Consider the following 21,331-nt stretch of genomic DNA (forward strand, 5'->3'; position numbering starts at 1 on the left):
GGAGCGGTGGGATAATCTTTCACCTATACGCACTATTTGTCAGCAAGACTGTATCCCGCAGGGATTTGTGACAGCAGCAATGCAGGTGAGGAGCGGCAGAGGAGGAGGAGGAGGAGGAGGACGAAGAGGTACGGCGCAGAGATGTGCAGGGCGGGGTAGGGTGGGAGGGGGGTTTGCAGCAGGGGCGTGACAGCCCCACCGGCTTTGTCTCCAGGATACAACGGCAAATGAGACGGCAGAGGAAAAGGTGCAGGCGTCTGTTTAACCACATGGGAGGCCCATTAGTGCGGTACCTCCTCCCTGTCTGACTTCCTCAGCCCCATGAAGAGCCCACCTGGGAGGATGATGGGATGTGTATCTACAGTATCTTCCCGTCTCTCCTTGTCTCTCCAGTCTCATGACCCCACCCCGCCAGCAGCAGCTCTCCCAGAGGCCTCCTTCAGAGGAAGCTGAGTGCCAGGCCCCTGCTGCTGCGTCTCCGGCTCAGGATGGGTCCCTCGTTGAGTCCCATCCATACGTCACTGGAAGCAGCATAAGACAGAAAGCACTCCCTCACTGGTTACAGCAACAGCATCCTCTCATTGTCTGCCTGCAGCCTGCCTCTCTCCCCCTCTCTCTCTCTGTCTCTCTCTCTCTCTCTCTCTCTCTCCTGTCTGTGTCCGGGAGCAGAGTAAATTAGTTTGGAGGAACGTGAAGGGGGTGAAGAAAACACACAGACACCGCGGTCTCAACTCGAATATATGAAAGAGATGAAGTCCAGAGTGGAGTGGAGAGTTCAACATCAACATGATAACTGAAGTTCTGTCAACTTTGTCGAGATTTGTATTCCATCAAATGGAGACAAGGAGCAACACTTACAGTTTCCTGACGTGAAGGAGCAGGAAATGCCGGCCCGGCATCACGACCATTCTTCATTTTGCCGCTGGTGGTGTCTATTTGATGTCTGACCTGACGACTAACTACCTCCCCCCACTCTGGTTGGAAATGGTGGTGCCCGGATGCTGAGGTGGGCTTCAGGGTGTGGTTGAAGCAGCATGGGTGAGATGTGCTATGTGGGAAGACGGGACCTCACCCGCCTGCTGTGGTTTTAACCTCCTCCTCCTCCAGAACTGCTGCTGGGGCAGGAACAGGAGGGTCCAACCTGAGGTAGGTTTAGAGGCAATATGGGAAGAGAATATTTGTTTTCCCTCCAACTATACCCAAATCTGAATCTCATGCATTTTATTTCCCATTCCAAGCATTTAGGTCTGTGTTTAGAGTTTCTCACAGGTAGCTCAGACTTTGTTTGTGTCACTGTGGTGCTTTGCTTAATTGCTTGCCATGTTGAGTTGTACTTTTTTTTCCCCACTTGTTTCCAGTGCTTTGTCACCTGGGAGACAAAGTGCACACAGAATAATGACTCTCCCAGGTAAACAGAGGCAAGTTTTACCCAAGGTTTACTCCGACAGACTCTCATTTGATGATATGTAACTGTTCAGAAATGTCAGAGTGTTGCCCTTGCTTTTTATGCGTAAGAGTAAGATTGTCACCACGTAATTGTCACCACTCTACTCTAATATATCATATTATGTCAAGAGGCTACAGCTGATTTGCTGCAAGAGTTCAGCAGTTTGTGTAATAAGATCACACTGGGAGAGAGAAGCAGCCATGACCTGACTTTTAAAGGTAGAGTGAGTAAAATAAAATAAAAACAGATGATTGTGAGGACTGTACCATTTGTTACATCCGCTGTCAGTCACACCAGAGCCTCAACCTAAAGCATTCTCTGCTTTATCATCACCTTTACTCTTAACCAACATTTATAAAAAGGACATTATTCTGTACCGAAGAAGACCTTGAGCAAGCGATTGGACAGAGCCTGTCTTACTTCGTCCCCCTGTTTCCAGTCTTTATCATAAACTACACCTACAGCTGCGAGTAGCATAGCCTTATATTTAGTATAAGAGACTGGTCTTTTTTTTAATGTAAAGGCCCCGTCTGTAACATTTACCCTCACAAAAACATTCAGGCCTCATATTTAGATCTATAACTTTCAATTGTATGTTATATTTGCATCCATTTGGATGACACAGTTTTTGAGTTCACCCACATTACTGCCCCCTACTGCACTGGAGTGTGGTGGAAAAACATATACTGAAAACTGATGAAACCAATCTTGTACATCTTAATTAAACAAATTATGGTTGTTTCACATTTAGTCATATTCAAACTACAACTGCTAAATTTAGATTGTTGTTAGAAGGAATTTGATTGAATAAAACCTGAAAATAAGATTATTTGAATAAAATCAAATAGTAGTGAATACTTGATAATTACCTATGACATTGATAGTTTTTTGTGACTCAGTAAGCGTAAGTGTGAATCTCTTTAAAATAAAAATCACTTTTTTTTTATAGCCTAATACTATTCAGTCGCTCCCATCCCACTGCAGTCTCACCACTAGATGTCACTAATTCTTACACACCGGATCTTTAACCCTCAGCAAAAGGGAATATATTCCATAAAAGTAACTATTTTGTGAAAGATTCCCTTTCACTATATTTCTACAATGATGCAATATAGATGTAAGTGCCAAACACAGATTGCACATGGAAATATTCAGCCTGTTTTTCAGGACTTGTTGTTACTAATCAGGGCCGTCTCCCACTGCTGCTGGCACACTGTTTCCTCCCTGTTTTCTACTGAGGGGCCACTCCACCATCCGGGGCCACAATTCACTCCGTTTCACAGTACAAATCCTAACGTGTGTCACATGTTAGTTCTTGTACGCTGCACTTTCACATTATGTCCAACCATAGCCTGCAGTGACGTTCCTGTTTGTTTATCATACAGTTAGTTCCTGAAATACATTACTAGGGAAATACAGATTAGGGAATATGGGGGAAGATTAGCCGAGATTAATAATGAGGGTAGGAGGAGCGGCTTCTTGGATAGCTGCTCATATTGTCCCTCAAGGCTGAGGCTGATTACTGAAGTGGCCACTGCTGTTGCATAACTGTCATCCAATCATATTCATCTCCCCTGCACTACACATGCAGCTGAGGTGTTTCTCCCTCCTGCAGAGGGGGAATAATCGAATGTCCTAGATAAATAATTGTGACAGTGTTAGAAAAATGACTGCTCTTTTAAACTGGTATTCTAAGAAATCTATTGTTTCTTTTCATTTCCTTGACTTGCCAATGTAATCAATGTTTGAGTCCTTTCACTGTTTAGTAAATGTTGTAGTTGTAGTAGTGTTTTTTTGGCGAGGAGTCTATAAGACACCAACGTAAACAACCATCCATCCATTGTCTACAGCTTTATCCAAAGCTCACTGCTGACACTCAGCCCTTAATTTCCTCCGCAACAAGACATTTAACCATCACAATGAAATTGTTAAATTAGGGTAAAGATCCTGCTTTAAAAAAAACAAAGTTTTAGGAATTAATCTATGGAAACCAGATGACTAGTGGGTTACTGTTATTGAGATAGTTTCCTCATGTTGGCTATTTGTGCCTTTTAATTAATTGATGTAATATCAAAATCTTATTAGGAATACATTACAAAATGTGGAACATTTTGACTTACTATCTCATTATTCTAACTTAAGTTATCATTATTCGGACTTACTTTCTCATAATCATGACTTACTTTCTCAAAATTATGACTTATTTTCTCTTTATTCTGACTTAGCTCATTATTCTGACTTACTTTCTCATTCTTCTGATTTATCTCATAATTGTGACTTTCTCATAATTTACTTACTTTTTCATTATTCTGACTTACTTTCTCATAATCATGACTTACTTTCTCAAAATTATGACTTATGTTCTCTTTATTCTGACTTAGCTCATTATTCTGACTTACTTTCTCATTGTTCTGACTTAGCTCATTATTCTGACTTACTTTCTCATAATCATTTAGCTCTCAAAATTCTGACTTATGTTCTCTTTATTCTGACTTAGCTCATAATTCTGACTTACTTTCTCAAAATTATGACTTGTGTTCTCTTTATTCTGACTTACTTTCTCATTATTCTGACTTACTTTCTCATTATTCTGAATTACTATATGTATTTCTCAAGTGGCGGAAACGTGTTTCCATACCCATTAGATGTTGTGAAGACATGGAATTGAAAAATGTGGACATTTGTTTCATAATTTTGTCAGAAAAAAACTGCCAAATTCTGAAGCTCATGCTCGGTTTTCCTTTGCTTTATAACTCTATCTGTCACAGAGCTGGAATTTGCTTTAACGACTCTTGAGAAAGTGGAATGTTCGAGTTTGTTTGACTTGAGTGGAGAAAGACGATAGTGCCGTGTGGCCACGACGCACACGCGTGCGTCGGTGTAACCCGTTTTCTCTGCGCTGTGTTGGAGACAGAGAGCGCATCAGTCACACAAACAGTGCGTGGTGTCGGTGCCTGGACGAGAGCAAACGGGTATAAAACCAAATCTAAATCTGGACAGAGGCAGCTGTCAGCGGCAGAAACCTGAACAGGTGGCTCCTTCAGTGTCTTAGCAGAGCGCGTCAAGGCGCAGAAAACCTCAACAGCTTGTCTCTGGTCGCTAATCCCTTTCTCTGACGACAGCGCATTCACTGTTCGAGCGCGTAAAACCAGCAGCGCGGCAGCTCTTAGGGTCTTTGGAAGTGATCAGTCATCGGGATTTGTACTCATCAGACTCGGTGTTGGATGCGTGGACATCAGCGTCTCTGTTGCTCTGAGGCTGGATTGACAGACAGAGTTGGAATAAAATGACTCTCTCTTGGATTTTATAATCTCTTCTGTGTGTTTGGATTCTCAAAGAGCTGTAAAGACTCACACTGAAAAACACAACACAGCATGTTGCCAGAAATAAACAACAAGGTGAGACACTCTGAGATACTGTGTATGGTATATGATGGCATTAAGTGGTGGTTTTCTTTTATTATTACACTATTATTCTAGATAACTAATCAATGAGAGAGTTCATGATGTTCTAACCATATTTAACCTCCTATAATATCTCATTTATAATCAGATTTTAAGTTTTCCATGCAATAACAAGCACCTTTTTATTCCATTTTTCCAAGAATGTCTCCCTTTTGGAAACATTTGTATTTTTCCTCCACAAGTGATCCCACTTGAATGCTTATTTCATATTCCACCCCCTTTTCTCCTGATCACTCGCCAAGTCATGGTGAAAAATCTGATCCATTTCTATTTCAGTCGATGTTTAGCCTCCTTATTCCAGCGTTTGTTGTGCTGACAGATCCTGAGGGTCTATATGTGTTCCGGTGTATTTTTCACACCTTACATGGAACGTGATATAAATTTAAACATTTACTGTTTTGGGGGATTTTGTGTTAGACTTTTTTTCAAATGACAAAAACAACTGATGCCACTTTGGATTGATGTGGTGACTCTGAACGCGTCGTTCCCTGCAGTGACAGGTTGATTATGGGAAGAAAAATGAGCTGGACGTGTCAATGAGCACGGTTTGTTGATGTTTACACTCAGTTACTTGTGGTTTTATTGCTTTGTTGACACTCTGAAACAAACTGAGCCTGGAGGACACTGTGATCTAAAGGCGCTGGTCCCACACGTCCTGCAAAGATTTGGATTGAGAGTCGGCACTGTTCTTGACTTACTTCCATGGTTTTAACTCAGTAATTTACTTATGTGACACCTGAGTGCAGATAGACTGCAGTGAAACACAGGAAAGACAAATAAATTGCATTTGATTGACTTTTACATGTAAAAGGGAATTATTTTATTTTAGGCATCAATATATAGATATCCTCATTGTAGCCATACATCTCTATATTCTTTTTATAGTTGCCAAATGCTGGAGATCATTTGGTTTCCAAGTAGCCAGATTTACACAGCGTACTTTTACACGTGACGCTTTGGACGCAAACCTGCCACAGTGCACAGAGCAGAGATAAGATTAGATAGGGTAAAACAAGTTAAGATAAAATAAAACAGAAAAAGATAAGACAAGATACAGTAAGATATGATAAAATAAGATACGACGAGATAAGATACAGTCAGACAAGCTAAAGATGGGGTAAGATAAAATAAGATAAGGTACAGTCAGATTAGATAAGACAACATAAATTGGGGTCAGATATGACTAAATAAAATAGGATAGGGTCAGAAAAGATAAGATCAGATAAGAAAAAGATTTGATAGGGTAACATAAGATAAAAGATAAGACAAGAGAAGGTAAGTTAATTTAAGTAATAGATATTTCTTTATTAATCCCATAAAGCAGTATATTCAGTAAATAGTGTGGGTTAAATATTTACTGTTAACTTTGTAAGATTGCACGCATGAAATATTAAACATATGAATTACAATATAATTTTGCTCAAAAGTGGATGAACACTGGATAAATCTGAGGAGTTTATAATGTAAATAGAAGTTAGCTCTGTGAGATTATTTGATTCTACCAACTCCAAAACTGTCCAGTGTCCTGCTTAATTTTGTAAATATTGTGTGAAATATGTCTCCTCCTGTTTTGCTGATGCCCGCACGGGTCACTGAACCCGTGCTGGAGCTGGAACGTTCTACCATGCTGCCTTTTTTTACTCATAATCTGGGTTATAGCTTCAGATTAAAACACCCCAACACCCCGCCTCATCCTGTCCCCATCCCTCTCTTTCTCCCTGCCAGGCTGGCAGAGTGGGTTTAGCACATATCCCCAGATGGGACTAAAGCTTCACTTCGCCCATATGGTGTCCTCGAGCGCATGTCGCAAGCTCGCCCACTGATTAACAAGGCACGTGGAAAAAGCTGGCTCGGTGTTTGTATAGCTGCTGTTGTTTTTCTATTTTGATCAACTCATTCAGGACACAGTCATTCAGGTTTTTGTCTTGGAGACACGTGTCCACTTCTCTGCCAGAATACAGGAGCACAAACCAGCACTGGATGCAGTGAGAGCACTGCTGTTGCTGGGTTTTGTAGAAGTGATCTATTTTAGGATCATGGTGCATTATTTTTTGCAGCCTTGCTGAGCTGCCTGCAGGCTGTGTGTGTGTGTGTGTGTGTGTGTGTGTATATCTAGGCAGACTTGCTGCTATAAAGCCTTAAGAGAGAGAAATTGTGGTCCCCCAGATTGTTTTTTTATTTGTTTATTATTTCTAGCATGATGCAAATAAAGATAACAATTTTTATGAATCACCCACTTTCGTCCCACAGACGTCACGACCGGAGGCTTTCCCTCACCCGCACAGACTCCCAGCAGAGGGAAACAGGATTGGAACAAACCGACCCTGCTCACAGGTCAGCACTCACAACCACATCCACATCCACCCACGCAAGATGCGGTAGCCGCTGACCCAGAACACGCAGCAGCATCACAATGCCTTCTTCTCCCTTCAGTGTTTGACTTATGTAACGTACGTTTGAATCATATCACCACCTACACACGTGGCGTGAGACGTGCAGTGAAACTACACGAGAATAAATCAGTGGTTTTATAATAAGCTAAATGAATGATATTTTTGGGTTGTTCTGATTATTACTTTTTAGTATAAATAAGGATTTTGAAACGTTAACAAAGCAGCTCCTTATAGGAAAGTGCCTCATAATAACAGATATGTATATGAAAAGTCCTGGTTTGCTGGTTGAAGCTAACCAGGAAGTAAACATATACTGAATAGCCACCAGGGGGCTCTGTTTGAATGCAAGTGTCTACTTTTCCCTTGATTTCTAAATTCAGCCCCAATTTTCCCCACTACATTTTGCCAATATCGGGTCTTTTGCTGTAGAACATGTCAATTATTGTTCTGTTTAGAGGGAAAATGACATATGAGTGGACACCAGTTTGAGACCAACAGGAGCCTGGTTGCAGTTGACGTCTGTAAACACCTGGTTGAAAAATTGCAAATCTTGACACCTGAGACTTGTGAAACATTAAGATCGTCCATCGAGATATTTATTATTGACCCCAAAGGGCTTGAAAGTGGACATGCCTGCACACATATGTCTGCACATGCTGACATGTTGTCACATATCATAGATCCCCCCCCCCACCGCAGTTATATACAGGCGAATAACTGTGTTTACTTCCTCTGCCTGCATGCAAGCAACTATATTTAGCTCTATCTCTATGCGTCATTAGCAGGTTGGCAGATCCCGCAGCAGCTCTTAAGACGTGGGAAATATCAGGACGTCTATTGTATATATAGGATTTTGCGGTTAATAATTAATGTGGAAGACTGGATGTGTCGCTAATACTGTACACTGCTGAAGGTCACACAGTAGCAGTAGCTGAGTTTGTCTAAATGAAGCGCTGCAATGCAATTTTTTAAACTCATACTTTTCTAAGGTTGACTGTGAGTGTGTATTTATACAGTGAAATCAAATGAGTGCACTGGTTAAAATTAAGCTACTGTATATACATAGCTAAAGATCCAGTGTGTAACACCTGCAGGGGTTGAATGGCAGAAATTGATTATACTACTAATATCTGAGTGTCATATTGAAAAAGTAAATGAATAATTTCTGCATGTTATTTAAAAACATACACAGGCCCAGACCCAGAAGTCTAATTTTGACCTTCATTGCCAAAAGCCGAGCCTTTTCAAAGCTGCGACACGTGTAATCGTGTGTCACAGAGCACGCAGAATGGCAGCCAGAGAAACGCAGGTCGCTGCTCCTCACCGTCTCCTACAGAGCCGCCACAGACAGACTCTGTCAGGACGCAGACCCAAGAGGCCTTTGTCCCCATTTCACTCTCACCCTGATCAGTAATTCCAGCCACCGCCTGCTGCTGGGGGGGGGGAGGTCCTGGTCACCTGAGCCACCGTGGATTTGCAATGGGATGTAGATCACAAACTGAGAACACAAACAGTGTAGCCCAACAAGACGTGAACTGAGAAAATGAAGGGGCTGCAACAAGCTTAGAATAATGCATAGAGACGTCACATGTGAGCATTCTTCTCCTGGCTCTGTCTCTGTAATGGTTTCTACTGGATGTGCTGTTCAGTGTTTGTAATAAGTGAAGCAGAGGAAGTTGCCACCAGGGGGCAACTTCAATTAATTTATTTGTAGTCAATGATGTTCCAACATTGAGGGAAATAGAGGATGAAGAGCATCACTGAGTGTACCGTCCCACAGATGTCTCGTTGCAGATGATCTCTGGACATTTGTGGTTTAAAAAACTGATATAGTGCCACTAAAAATATAATTTTGGAGCTTCAAAGATCAACTAAGACTATGTCCATTTTGTTATATATGGTCTATATTCCTTCAGAAATAAATATTTTAACAGCCCAGTGGGAGTTCATGGGCTCTGACTGTTGAATTGTATTGTATTGTATAAAATAAAGTATTTTTCTTATTGTTTTTCCAGTGTGTAACATGTAGGGCGGTTTAATGACAGAAACTAAGTATGCTACCCGTCTGTGTAAGTGTAAAATTGTTTTCAAGCACTGAAAGAACAGAAATCAGCACCAAATGAGAACATTTTTTAAATCCCGGTTTAAATCCTGCATTTTACATTCTTTTAATACTGTTTTAAAAAATTGATTTTAGAGTAAATTATTGTTTTATGCTTAATTTAGTCTTTCGTTGTTTTTATCACATATATTAATTGTGTTTTTGTTCAAAGTGTACATTTTAAAAAATGTAAATGCTATTTTGTTTTTATTTGAAGCACATTGAAGTGCCCTTATATGAAAAAAAAAATTATTTAGTTTTTGTTGTCTTAGAGAGCGCCACCATCTTGTGTCGCCTTGTTTCTACAGCAGCATGAATACCTATAACAATCTAGGGTGTGTTTTGTGTATTGAAGCAGAGGCTTGCTATGCAAATAAAGTCCACCATAGTTTCCTGTCAGCAGCTGAAGAATGAGCAGAACGGTCCTCTGTCTGTTACAGTCTGCTGTCTCACCATTAAATGTCAGCAATTCCTACGCACTGGACCTTTAAATACCAATGCTGCTATAAATCTTTACAATGTGTCCCCATTGAAAGCAGTAAAACATTTAAACAACGCCTTCTGATTTGCAGAAGTTCAGCTCTGGTGTCGGGACTTTGCCTCAGCTGGAGCCACCGGTGGTCCAGGTCGTGGTCAGCAATGCCAAAAACCAGCACCAGCAGTCGGACAACATCCTGCCCCAAATTGCCAACAAAGGGGGTCAAAACAACTTTCAGTCAAACTCGGTGAGCATTTTCTTTGGTCTTACAGCTTAAAACTAAAGAAAGGAAAAATATCAGACATAAAACTCCCCTTTTTTCCCCTTGTGTGTGTTTTCTTTGGACAGGATGAGAGGCCGAAGCCCACCCAGCCATTCACCACGCGATTTGGCACACCAATGGACAAAGTGCCATTCTCTCGCAATAGCAAGATCGTCGGCAACAAAGTCGAGAAGGAGAAGGCATATGAGGGTCAGAGGTTACCCATGACACCCACAGGTATGTTTTTAAGGATTAAAATAGAAAACAACAAAATTAGAAAGCTGTCGAGATGTTATCTCACAGTTTGAATCTTCTGGAGTAAACATGGCTCACAAACAAAATAAAAATAATAATAGCATGTTGGCATTAAAGACAATCAATAAGATAATGATTCATCCTCCTCCTCCTTCTCCTCCTCCTCCTCCTCCTCTCACTTCTTGTTGCAGAAGCACTGAAGAACTTCCAGGACCGGCTGACAGGGTTTGAGCAGGAGGAAATCATGGACTACTCAGAGATCTGGTTCATGGGTCTGGGCTGTCAGAAAATCGAAGGTTGCCAAGGAACTCCACAAAACTCTGGATATGACGACGAGCACGGAAGCTACATCAGGGTAATTTGACACTGTCGTTGCTTCGTACAGTGTATATAAAGACAGATAATAGTCTGTATTTATATTGCACTTTATATACATTGCCCCAGGTTATAGGTTTCACCTTATTAAATCTAATTTAAGCCACCAATCATCAACGACCATCTCACTTTTCACAAGTAAATGCTGATTAAACACAAACCCACAGGTTTAAAAAGGCCTTTTTAATCTGAGTTTACGCTTGGTTTCATAGAGTGTCACCAGGTGTCACCAGGTTCCTTGACCATCTTACAAAAAAGAAAAAGACTGCCACACACTGGTATAATGTCATCCTTTAATAGTACAAAAAGACTATCAATTCAAGTAACTATTGTTAACAAAAAAGAAAAAACACACACACTGTATAAATGTCATGTCAAATGTTAATTCACCGCTGTAAAGACGAATGTTTATCTAAACTGGGTCATCTATGTAGTTTGAATGTGAAATAATATTTGAAGGAAGGGCAGGCAGCATATGTATTTTTGACAACAATGACAACAACTCCCAGAGTGCACTGCACTCGCCGCCCCGTGAGGCACAGCCATAGGCCACACCCCCTTTTTAGCTAGTGAAGCACACAGAGCCCTAGTTGTGTAAACATACAAATCCCTGTGAGTAATTAGTTGGCAAACACATTACAGATGTGACTACTGTTTTGAATACTCTTCACAATTAACTACATCGAGGTCACCAATCAACGTGACAATGGCCTTAAAGGAATACTTGCATTTAGCTTTGTATTACTAGAATGGGGTAATATTTTTGAAAAATTGTGCTTCCCAACCTCAGTCTCCCCTGAGTCCAGAAATATCTTCATTCTTTTTGTTGTTACGTGCCCAACAGTGACACTTGGTCCGAGGCTTGAAACTGCAACGCTAATTCTGCACTTTTTAGACCCACTCGTAGACCCAGAATGTAAACAGTGTCCGCCATCTTTGCTAATAGTTAGGCTAACAGGATCAAGTGTCACTGGTGGGCACCTAACAAAGAAAAGAATGAAGATATTTCTTGACTCAGGTGAAACTGAGTTTGGGAAGCACAATTTTGCAAAAATACTAGCCCTATTCTAGTAATACAAAGCTAAATGCAAGTATTCCTTTAACCGTCTTCAAGAAACAAGAGTTGTAGTGTTAGATAACCTGTATGCTGAATGAAACCTTCTGTAGCCTACATTATAAGTTAACAGTATGTTTCACTGGTTATATAGTTTATGTCTTTACCTGGATGTTTTTCTTGTCAGTGACTTCTCTTTTGATGCTCAGTGTCGTTGCTGTTGCTCCCGCTGTTCCTGCAGGTGCTGCACGACCACATAGGCTACAGGTTCGAGGTGCTTGAAGTGATTGGGAAAGGCTCCTTTGGGCAGGTCCTAAAATGTCTGGACCACAAAAACAATGAACTCGTCGCCATCAAGATGATACGCAACAAGAAGAGGTGAGTTATGATAATACGATATACTGATAAACTCTCGCTGCTTCCTCTATGTACCCATGGCAACAGTAAGCTCACGATGAGCTTAGCGATGAGATTGTTGAAGTAATGTCTCCAGCCAATAGCCATGTGTCTTTTTCCATGTATTTCAAAAAATAGGCTTTTTTAGGTTATTAATATCATTAATATTATTTTATTTAAGGAAAGGGACATTGCATATTAATAAACATTCAAATATAAATATGCTAGGTTGTAGCCTGATGCTGTAGTCCCCACAAAAGAGCCTATTACATGCCAGACAATCAAAAAATGATGTAGGATTACAGAAATTATGTCTAAAAATTGGTACTGTTAGAAATAACATGGAGATCAACAGCTGCACAAACAAAATCAGTTGCAGGAACTAAAGTTGTCTACGTCTTAGAATCTTTATTGATTCCCCATTATATCACTTAATCACCTAAGTTGTATTAAGAATCTTTGATTTGGAGAACTCTGGCAGTACACCAATTAAAAAAACAAGGTATTACCTAATATTTGTTAAAAAAAGGATCATGGAAATATTTATTCATTCAGATCAATTCATATTGGTTAAACCATCATAGGAACCAATCTTTAAACTGCTAGTGTAGCGATGTTACTATGCTACTGAATAGAAACAAGTTATTTTTTCACATTCAAAGAATCAAACTGGGCATTCATGTGACCCGACACCCCGTTGTGAGGTTTTTTCCCACATGCTCACGCCACGATCACTTTACATATCAGCACTCTGCCAAATCGTTGAGATCCTGATTTAGAATTACAGAGGCCAGGAACCTCTTGGTGTTATCTTACCTGTGCTCCCTCAGCTGCTGCCACTGGCTGAGTCCATGTAGGTTAAACGCAACAGCAGCAGCAGCGGCAGCAGCAGCAGCCACCAGGTCTTACCACCACTTCAATAATTCAGCAAATGAAATGGGTGCAAAGTGCTACATGCACCACTGTGAACTGTGTCACGGAGAAATCTCTGATGTGAATTCTCCTGGAGGCAGGATTATAAACGGTTGACACAGAATGGAGACTTCTGAGTGTTTATGTGCTCCAAATAGTAGATAGAGATTTAGAATGTAAGTTAAAGCTGCAGTGCGTTACTTTTGGTGATTTGTTGATATTGTTTTTCTGCCTCTATTTGGTCTTTGTGAACAATAATGTTCAGCAATGGACTCTGTCACGCAATACTATCAGACCTGACTGAGGGAGCGTTTGTGTGTATACATCAAACTTCTGAACATGCAGGTTTCAAGGCCCTTGAAAGTTTTTAAAAATCACCCTAAATAGACATGGGTCATTAAAAGTGCTTGAATTTTGTGCAAAAAAGTTGATGTTAAGGTAAATGTCTCCCTTGTTTGTTACGACGCCACCTACTGTTTCATACCCTGCATTGCTTGATGCACGTAGGCTAGGCCTACGCAGAACAAGTGACGAGTTGTAATTACTAGCAGTGTTGTGGACACTGTCCACTGTCTCTCTCCGCCGTTGACGTGAGAGTCCATGAAGAAAAAGGAGTGAGGAGAGCAAATGATGACATGATGGCTGGGAAATGAAAATTCAAAGAAAGAAAGAACTAAAGAAAATTACAAAGACTGACTTTGACCAAGATCCCAAGGACAATCATTTAAACAGATCAAAAATGGACGCCATGGGCGAAGCTGCTTGAATTTGAACCCTTGAATTTGATGTTAACACTACAGTTTCTAACAATTCTGTAAATCTCCCTCTAGGTTTCATCATCAGGCCCTTGTTGAGCTGAAGATCCTGGATGTAATAAAGCGGAAAGACAAGGACAACCTTCACAACGTCATCCACATGAAGGAGTACTTTTACTTCCGAAACCACCTCTGCATCTCCTTTGAGCTCCTGGGGTTTGTACATTCTCTCTCTCTCTCTCTCCCCGGTGTGTTCAGAAAATGATCTTACATGAGAGTATAAAGACGTCACTGAATAATTGACCTGTTAATCAGATAGGGTTTGTCACCTTCCCCCCGGTCTGCTCGCCGTCCTTTCTTATCAAAGGCTCGTCTCACTTGTCTCTAATTGTTGCCTCTGCCTCTACATGTCTGCAGTCAATCAGGTGTTTAGTAATTACCTGTGTACCTTAAGCCAACTGCATTTTAGTATGCATCGCCACGGGTATCTATTTGAGTTTGGTGTATCATGCTGGCTGATTGACCTTTAGAGGACGTCTTGGACTCGCCATCTTGTCTAATGTTACCGTCACCGAACCCTTTAGTTAGCCTTGATTAGGGCGCTATCTTTTTCCCCGTCTTGCACCGGAGTGTGAAGGCTCCCGTTACACAGTCTAAAGAAGTTTATGCTCATCGCAAGTGGCAAGAAATAGCAGGAGGATACGCGGCGTGTCTCTGTCCCCCGCTCTGAATGTGAGCACTCAATCAATCAATCGGATAATTCTCAAGTATGGGCTTGAAAGTCACTGGATGTGATGCGACGCACATAGTGACGGCAATTAGCGACCTAGGTTTGTCGGGGCATTTATTTGAGGAACGTGTCGTTCACGTCCGAGGCAGATGCTGCACATGTTTGAGTCTGGTTCTCACAGAGATTTCTTCCGGTTGAAAAGGAGTTTTTTCTCTCTCTACTGATGCCCAGTGCTCATTGTGTGAATTATTGGGTTTCTCTGATCTCTATAATTTTGAAAAGGTTTCTGCCTTACTATGTAGAACGCCTTGAGATCATGTCGGTTGTGATTTGGTGCTTTACAAATAAAATTTAATTGGATTGAATGTTAGATGGTGCAATTTTTATGAGGGAGATGAGCTTGAAAATACTAATTCAACATAAGGACAGTTTATAATGGTTATGAGAATAGTTACCTTCACGAAGGAGTGTTTTTCTATCTGGCTTTAGGCATTATTTAAAAAGTTAAGGACCAATTTGGACGTAGTTTGTGGCCTAAAAAAGAAATCAGGCAAATTGAGATTTAAGAGTCTTTTAACCCTTAGAACAGAGAATTTAGGTTGCTTTTGCCATTACTGCGTTAAAACGTATAAGCAGAGACTATAAGAATGTGCAATATAGAGTGTCTTATATTCTTTTTTTAAGCACAACGTGGCTCATTTTTTTATGAACAAAAAGAAAGAAAAGAAAAATTGTCTATTTTGTGACTTTGGTGACGCTACTCCAGTTTACTGATTCCGTTAATCATAACTTTGACTCAACAAGCATTTTGTGAACGCCTGAAGATGTGACCTATAAACACACACCCCCAGGATGTCCATATATGGAGTTGTGTATTATCACGCGGCAATTTATCATGGGTGCTTATTGTTAAATTCAATCTTAACCCTGTGACATATGGTGATTTTATTGACAATGTGGGAAATCGAGCAGACTTTTCAGAGGTGTGAAGGTCTGAAAGCATTCTCTCTTAATAAGTTATATAACCACATCAAGAACTAACCACATGTCACATTTTCTTCTTTTTACAGGGTCAACTTGTATGAGCTCATCAAAAAAAACAACTTCCAGGGCTTCAGCCTCGCACTCATTCGTCGCTTTGCCCACGCTCTCCTCAGGTGCCTGCAGATGCTGCACAGGGAGAAGATCATCCACTGTGACCTCAAACCGGTACGCTCTATCATCACATCTGTATCACATGAAGCCACATCTGGACTAAGAATAACAAGATTTAAAAAAATATTCTTAAAGTCTGCACAGCTGTTGATGGTTACACTGCAGAAACACCCTATGGGAGCAATGCAAATGTTGCTCCATCTTGTGGAGTGCTGTGTTATTGCACCAGCAACAGTGTTTGACGGGGTTTTCTCCTTCTTAACAGGAGAACATCCTTCTGTCTCAGAGAGGACCGGGGAACATCAAGGTAGTGGACTTTGGGTCGAGCTGTTATGAACAACAAAGAGGTAAGAGCATGAGAAAATAGTATTTATAGCATGTTTGGATAATAGAAAGAGAGATGACTTGGTTATATTTACTTAATTATCCATTTAGTCATTCATCCGCTCTCCATTATTTTGACAATTTTTACCTTACTTCCCTCACAAACCTGTTATTGATTCAGTCAAACATTCTGAAATGTAAAGATTTAACAGATTATTATACAATACAAATGATACACCACACAAAAAAATTACCACCACATATACAGAGGTTATATAAAATCAGTAAAAGTCAATACACACTGAGCCGAGTCAAATTGCAATTGGTGGAATTTCTTGTTCTGAATTATGTTAAAACTTGCAGTATATTAAAAACAGGCTTGTAAATCTTAATGAAATTAACTTAACCATGCAATATATTATAATAAGTTTAAGTTGAGGAAAAGTTTGTAAGCTATAGGTGTAAATTTGCTTTAGTTTTAGCCCGCACTTCAGTGTGGTTTTTGTGTATTATTTTAACTAAATGTATTAAATATAATAACTAATAATAACTAAATTAACTATATCATGTTACCAAAATAATAATTGATTTCCTGTAGTTTAAACTTCAAAAACAAACATTTCACTGTTAGTGGGTGAACAATCTGCTTCATTATTCTTTGTAAGAAAAGACAATATTAAAAAAATCCAAAAATTATCCTTGTGGTAACTTTTCTACCAGCTCCTGCTCAAAAGCCCACAACTTTACTATCAAAACTATCATAGACAAAAAAGATAGAAACAAAACAACTTCAGTGCATAATATTTCATGAGTAAAATTAGTAGTTGGAAAATGATTCATGTGAGCCTGCTGTGCTAATATTACTGTCCTCCACCAGTGTACACCTACATCCAGAGCCGCTTCTACCGCTCCCCAGAGGTCATCCTGGGTCACAACTACAACATGGCCATCGACATGTGGAGTCTGGGCTGCATCCTCGCTGAGCTCTACACGGGCTACCCGCTCTTTCCGGGAGAGAGTGAAGTGGAACAGATCGCTTGTATAATGGAGGTAACACATTTATTTTGCGTGTTAAAGGTGCAGACACACTGGTTCTTTCAATAAAAACAATGTAAAGACATATTTCTAAAATCTGGTTGCTGTTTATGATGACTTGCAGGTTCTTGGAATGCCTCCGAATGACTTTGTTCAGTCAGCATCGAGGAGGAAGTTGTTCTTTGGTAAGAATCTTTCTTCACCTCTCTGTGACGTGTCATATCAATGGCTCCTTTCTTTATCAGTGATCACACTGTGTAGAAAACATCAACGTTTCCCCAAAGTTTTTATATGAAGCCCCACTTTTCAAACTATCTTGACCAAATTCACATTCATTTAAATGATATTGTAATAATTGTTAAAAAACAAGAGCAAATGTTTGAATATGTGTCTGGTTATTTCACTGCTTCTCGGAAAAGTGTGTGTGCGATGACTGTGTTTCTGTGTGTACAGACTCCAAAGGAAACCCTAGGAACATCACAAACAGCAAGGGGAAGAAGAGAAGGCCAAACTCCAAGGAGCTGTCGGACGCTTTGAAAACGAATGATGTTTTATTCTTAGATTTCATCAAACGGTGCCTCACGTATGTCAACTTTGCTGACACCTTCTGATTTAGAATACATATATATATATATATATATATATATATATATATATACTCTATTTACAATAAGCTCCTCTTTCATTCCTGTTACGTCCTGAAATGACTGCAGAGAAATTGGCTCTGGCTTTATAATACACTTTGCTTTAATAGCACTGCCTTTAAATTATTATTTCTATTTCTTGCTTTTTAGTTGGGACCCGACCAAGCGTATGACTCCCGACGAGGCGCTACAGCACGCCTGGATCCTGGAGGGGAATTTCAACAAAGTCCGGCCAAGAACCAGGCCGACAGTGAAGAAGGCCTCTGACAGTTCCAGCAGCTCAGAAAGACAAACTAATGGCAAGCCTGGTACGAATTCAGCCCATTTAACTATATTATATATAATCATCTAATTGTTCTGTATACATCCATCCCAAAAAATGTATACATTAAGACTGACTGTACAGTTTTTTGTATTATTGGGTTTCTCTACTCTCTATAATGATGTATTTCCAACGGTTCTACTCGCCTCGCCTCACCTCGCCTCGGCACAGCGCGGCACGGCACAACAAGACATGACATGACATGACATGACATGACACGATTAGGTTGCATCTCCACTACAAAAAAAGTACCTACTTAACGTGGGCGGAGTCATCACTGCATGGCTGAGTGACACACACACACAGGCACACACACACACACACGAATGACTAGTGACTTTACACCAGACTTCTGTAGTACATTTTTAGGATTGTTAAGTAGTTTTAAGTGATCTACAGTTTGGCGCTTTTCGGCTTGATTTGTGTGTGGGACGCCTCTTCCTGTGACGACACTCTTTACCATATCTATATGCACTGAATTGCTAACATTGATTGGCTGATTAAATAATTGCATTAACAAGTGGTCACCTACACGTGTACCTAATAAACTGGCCCGGTCAGTGTATGATTTATTGTGTAACATTCAACCATTTTTGCCAAACCTCAAATCAGAACATGCTCCTCTACTCATTTCGTGTCTACTCTAATAATATATGAATTAATTAATTAATTATACACATACAAGTGTATTGACAAGATATACAACGCACATGCAGTCTATATAAAGTAATTCATAATTCATATACTCATGTATTTGTAATATAATACAATTTAATATTCAGGAATTGGGCCGATTGATGAACTTTTAAATATATCATTGTCCCTATATTTTTACTCTTAAGATTGTGAACATACAGGTTCTATGTTTTTGATTTATGATATTTACTGTCCTTTGTTTCCATGTGTGCATCAGAGAACGTCAGCTCAGGGAGCAACACTGCAGACAAGCTGAAGAGAGACAGCTCGGAGACAGGAGCGACCGAACGTCTGCGGCCCATTGGCGCTTCAGCAGAGGAGGAGGTGTGTGAAAACACCTCACAGCAAGGAGGCGGTGAGCGGCCTGTTCATATCATCATCAAACCTCAGGAGGAAGTGGGCACAGAGAGAAAAGACAGCCAGGAACCGTCTCAGTGTTTGCCACCTATCATGTAACAGTTCCAAAGAAGATGGGCTGCGTCTATGTCCAAGTGGGAACACTGGCAGACATTCAGACTCAATATCCCACAGACTGAGTTTGTGCGAGTGCAAGTAAATGGGAGAAAGTTGCTGCTGCTGCTGCTGTGTCAAAAAAAAACAATGTTTGAGACAAGAAAGTTCCCGAGTTTAAGGTGGAAAGAGGAAGTTTTCTATCAACAGGTAGAAACCAAAGCAGTTCCTACAGGCGGTGAACAAAGGTGGCAGGGGACGCACTCATCATCAGCAGAGATATATCTTCTATTTATTGTTTAAATTTCATAGCGTTTTCTTCTTATTATTATTATTACTATTATCATTATTCTGTGAAGCTCTTAGTTTGTTGTGACAGTGATGTCATTGAACTAGCTGTCTGCCACGGGAGGACGTCCTCATTGAGTTTTAATGAAATTCAAAACACCGTCTCCTGTTACTGTCTTCTGGATTATTTATTGAACCCAATCTTTGCTGCGCATTGACATCTCTAAAAAACAAAAACAAACAAAAAAACAGGTTTGATGACTACATTTTTACCTCGTGAAGTAAAAGCAGTATCTCATCTGTTCTTGCTTGACATTTTATCCTCAGTTTACTTTCATGAAAGAATTGTTTGCAATGAAGGCTGAGCCAAAACGTTGTGTTTTTTTTGATCATGTTAACTAAGAAATAATTTGTTGTGTACTTTGTAATTGAAGTTGGCAGTCACTGTCCTGATTGATCAATCAATCATCATTATACTTATTTATTATGAAATGTGATTGATCCTATGTTTAAAATTCCTGTAACTATTCAATTAACAGTCATACAATGTGTATTTCTAATTGAGTCCGTTGTATATACAGTATATATATTTCTGTTGTAATTATACGTGTAATACAGAACTATTTTAAGGTATTTGTTGAGGGTCTAGACAAGGTTTTACTTGTTGTGTCGTGACTGTAAGAAAACAGTTTTTGTTTGTGTTATTCATATTTTTTTATATTAGAGACGAAAAGACAATCCTACTATCGATAGTTTGTGCCTTGCAGTATTAGAAATCTTGCACTTTACTCTTGGATTAGATCTGGATTAGAAAACGTTGGATTCTTACCTGTCAGACAGTTAAGGGTTTTGACGACCATGCCAGGATCCCTTTATCTGGCAAAGTGATGTCTCTACTAATGTTGCAGGACATGATGAAACATTAATTGTTTACCCTCCTTGTACAGTTGTTTGTCTTAACTCGCCAACAGAAATCCAAATTAAATTGGAGATAGACACTATCAGCGAAGCAACCAGAGATCCCAAGATGACGGCTTGTAGCTGGAAAAAGTCGAGAAAAGTAATTTTTATGTCTTTTATGATGAAATAAAATTTTGTTTCAACAAACAAAATTCTTTTTTTTAATTCATATTCTTGTACCACACACCATACTGTAGTTTTTACTGAGTCCTAAACAATCTATTGCAGGTTAAACCATTTTATAACATTATTACACTGCAATAGTGAAAAAAAAAAAATGGAAACATGAATTAAAAATAGTTTAAAAACAGTGCATTTGTGTTTATGTACTGTCTATATTTAAAAATAATAAACATAACTTATTGGTATGATTAACTTTTCAGGTAAAATATCTTTGAATATATTGAAGACAAAACTATTTTAGACAAACTGTATTACAAACATACATAACAGCAGATCTGTACTCCTTGTATATAACATACTGTTACAGTATTTGATGACTAGAAAATATTCCAAAAAAAATACAACATGAAACATAAAAATGAAGGGGGAAAAATCAGAAGTGAACAGAAATTAAATATATATGTATATAAAAAAAGAACAGATAACAAACCAACAAAATCCTTCACAAAGAGAATACGATAGAGATTCACAGTTTTCCCACTCAAACTTGAGGGTCTTAATATAATCCTCAAACTCATGTTGAAAGGCCATGAAGTTGGGAGAAACCTTTGTCATCCTCTATGTATGTATGTAAAATTTATCATAGAAGATTAACACATTTACAACATCAACATTCTTTTCATTAGACTTAAAATATGTAATAAACATTTCT

At 39.6% G+C, this 21,331-nt stretch overlaps 1 protein-coding gene across 2 annotated transcripts; it reads left to right on the top strand.

The window, feature by feature from the left end:
• The first annotated feature begins 554 nt into the window (after positions 1–554).
• On the top strand, positions 555–20,648 carry dyrk4 (dual-specificity tyrosine-(Y)-phosphorylation regulated kinase 4). 2 transcript variants are annotated; one of them, XM_044016959.1, is made up of 14 exons: positions 555–1,146; positions 7,162–7,245; positions 9,978–10,130; positions 10,232–10,382; positions 10,592–10,755; positions 12,071–12,207; positions 13,968–14,108; positions 15,693–15,831; positions 16,043–16,124; positions 16,979–17,151; positions 17,261–17,321; positions 17,590–17,719; positions 17,931–18,088; positions 19,016–20,648. In XM_044016959.1, the coding sequence occupies exons 1-14, from the start codon at positions 1,051–1,053 to the stop codon at positions 19,252–19,254; spliced, it is 1,908 nt and encodes a 635-aa protein (XP_043872894.1). In that variant the 5' UTR covers positions 555–1,050; the 3' UTR covers positions 19,255–20,648. The 2 variants fall into 2 exon arrangements, with proteins under 2 accessions (XP_043872894.1, XP_043872895.1); XM_044016960.1 differs by lacking the exon at positions 555–1,146 and adding an exon at positions 4,445–4,845.
• Positions 20,649–21,331: the final 683 nt, after the last annotated feature.

The sequence above is a fragment of the Solea senegalensis genome, unplaced genomic scaffold (assembly GCF_019176455.1).
Source record: "Solea senegalensis isolate Sse05_10M unplaced genomic scaffold, IFAPA_SoseM_1 scf7180000014913, whole genome shotgun sequence".
NCBI lineage: Eukaryota > Metazoa > Chordata > Actinopteri > Pleuronectiformes > Soleidae > Solea > Solea senegalensis.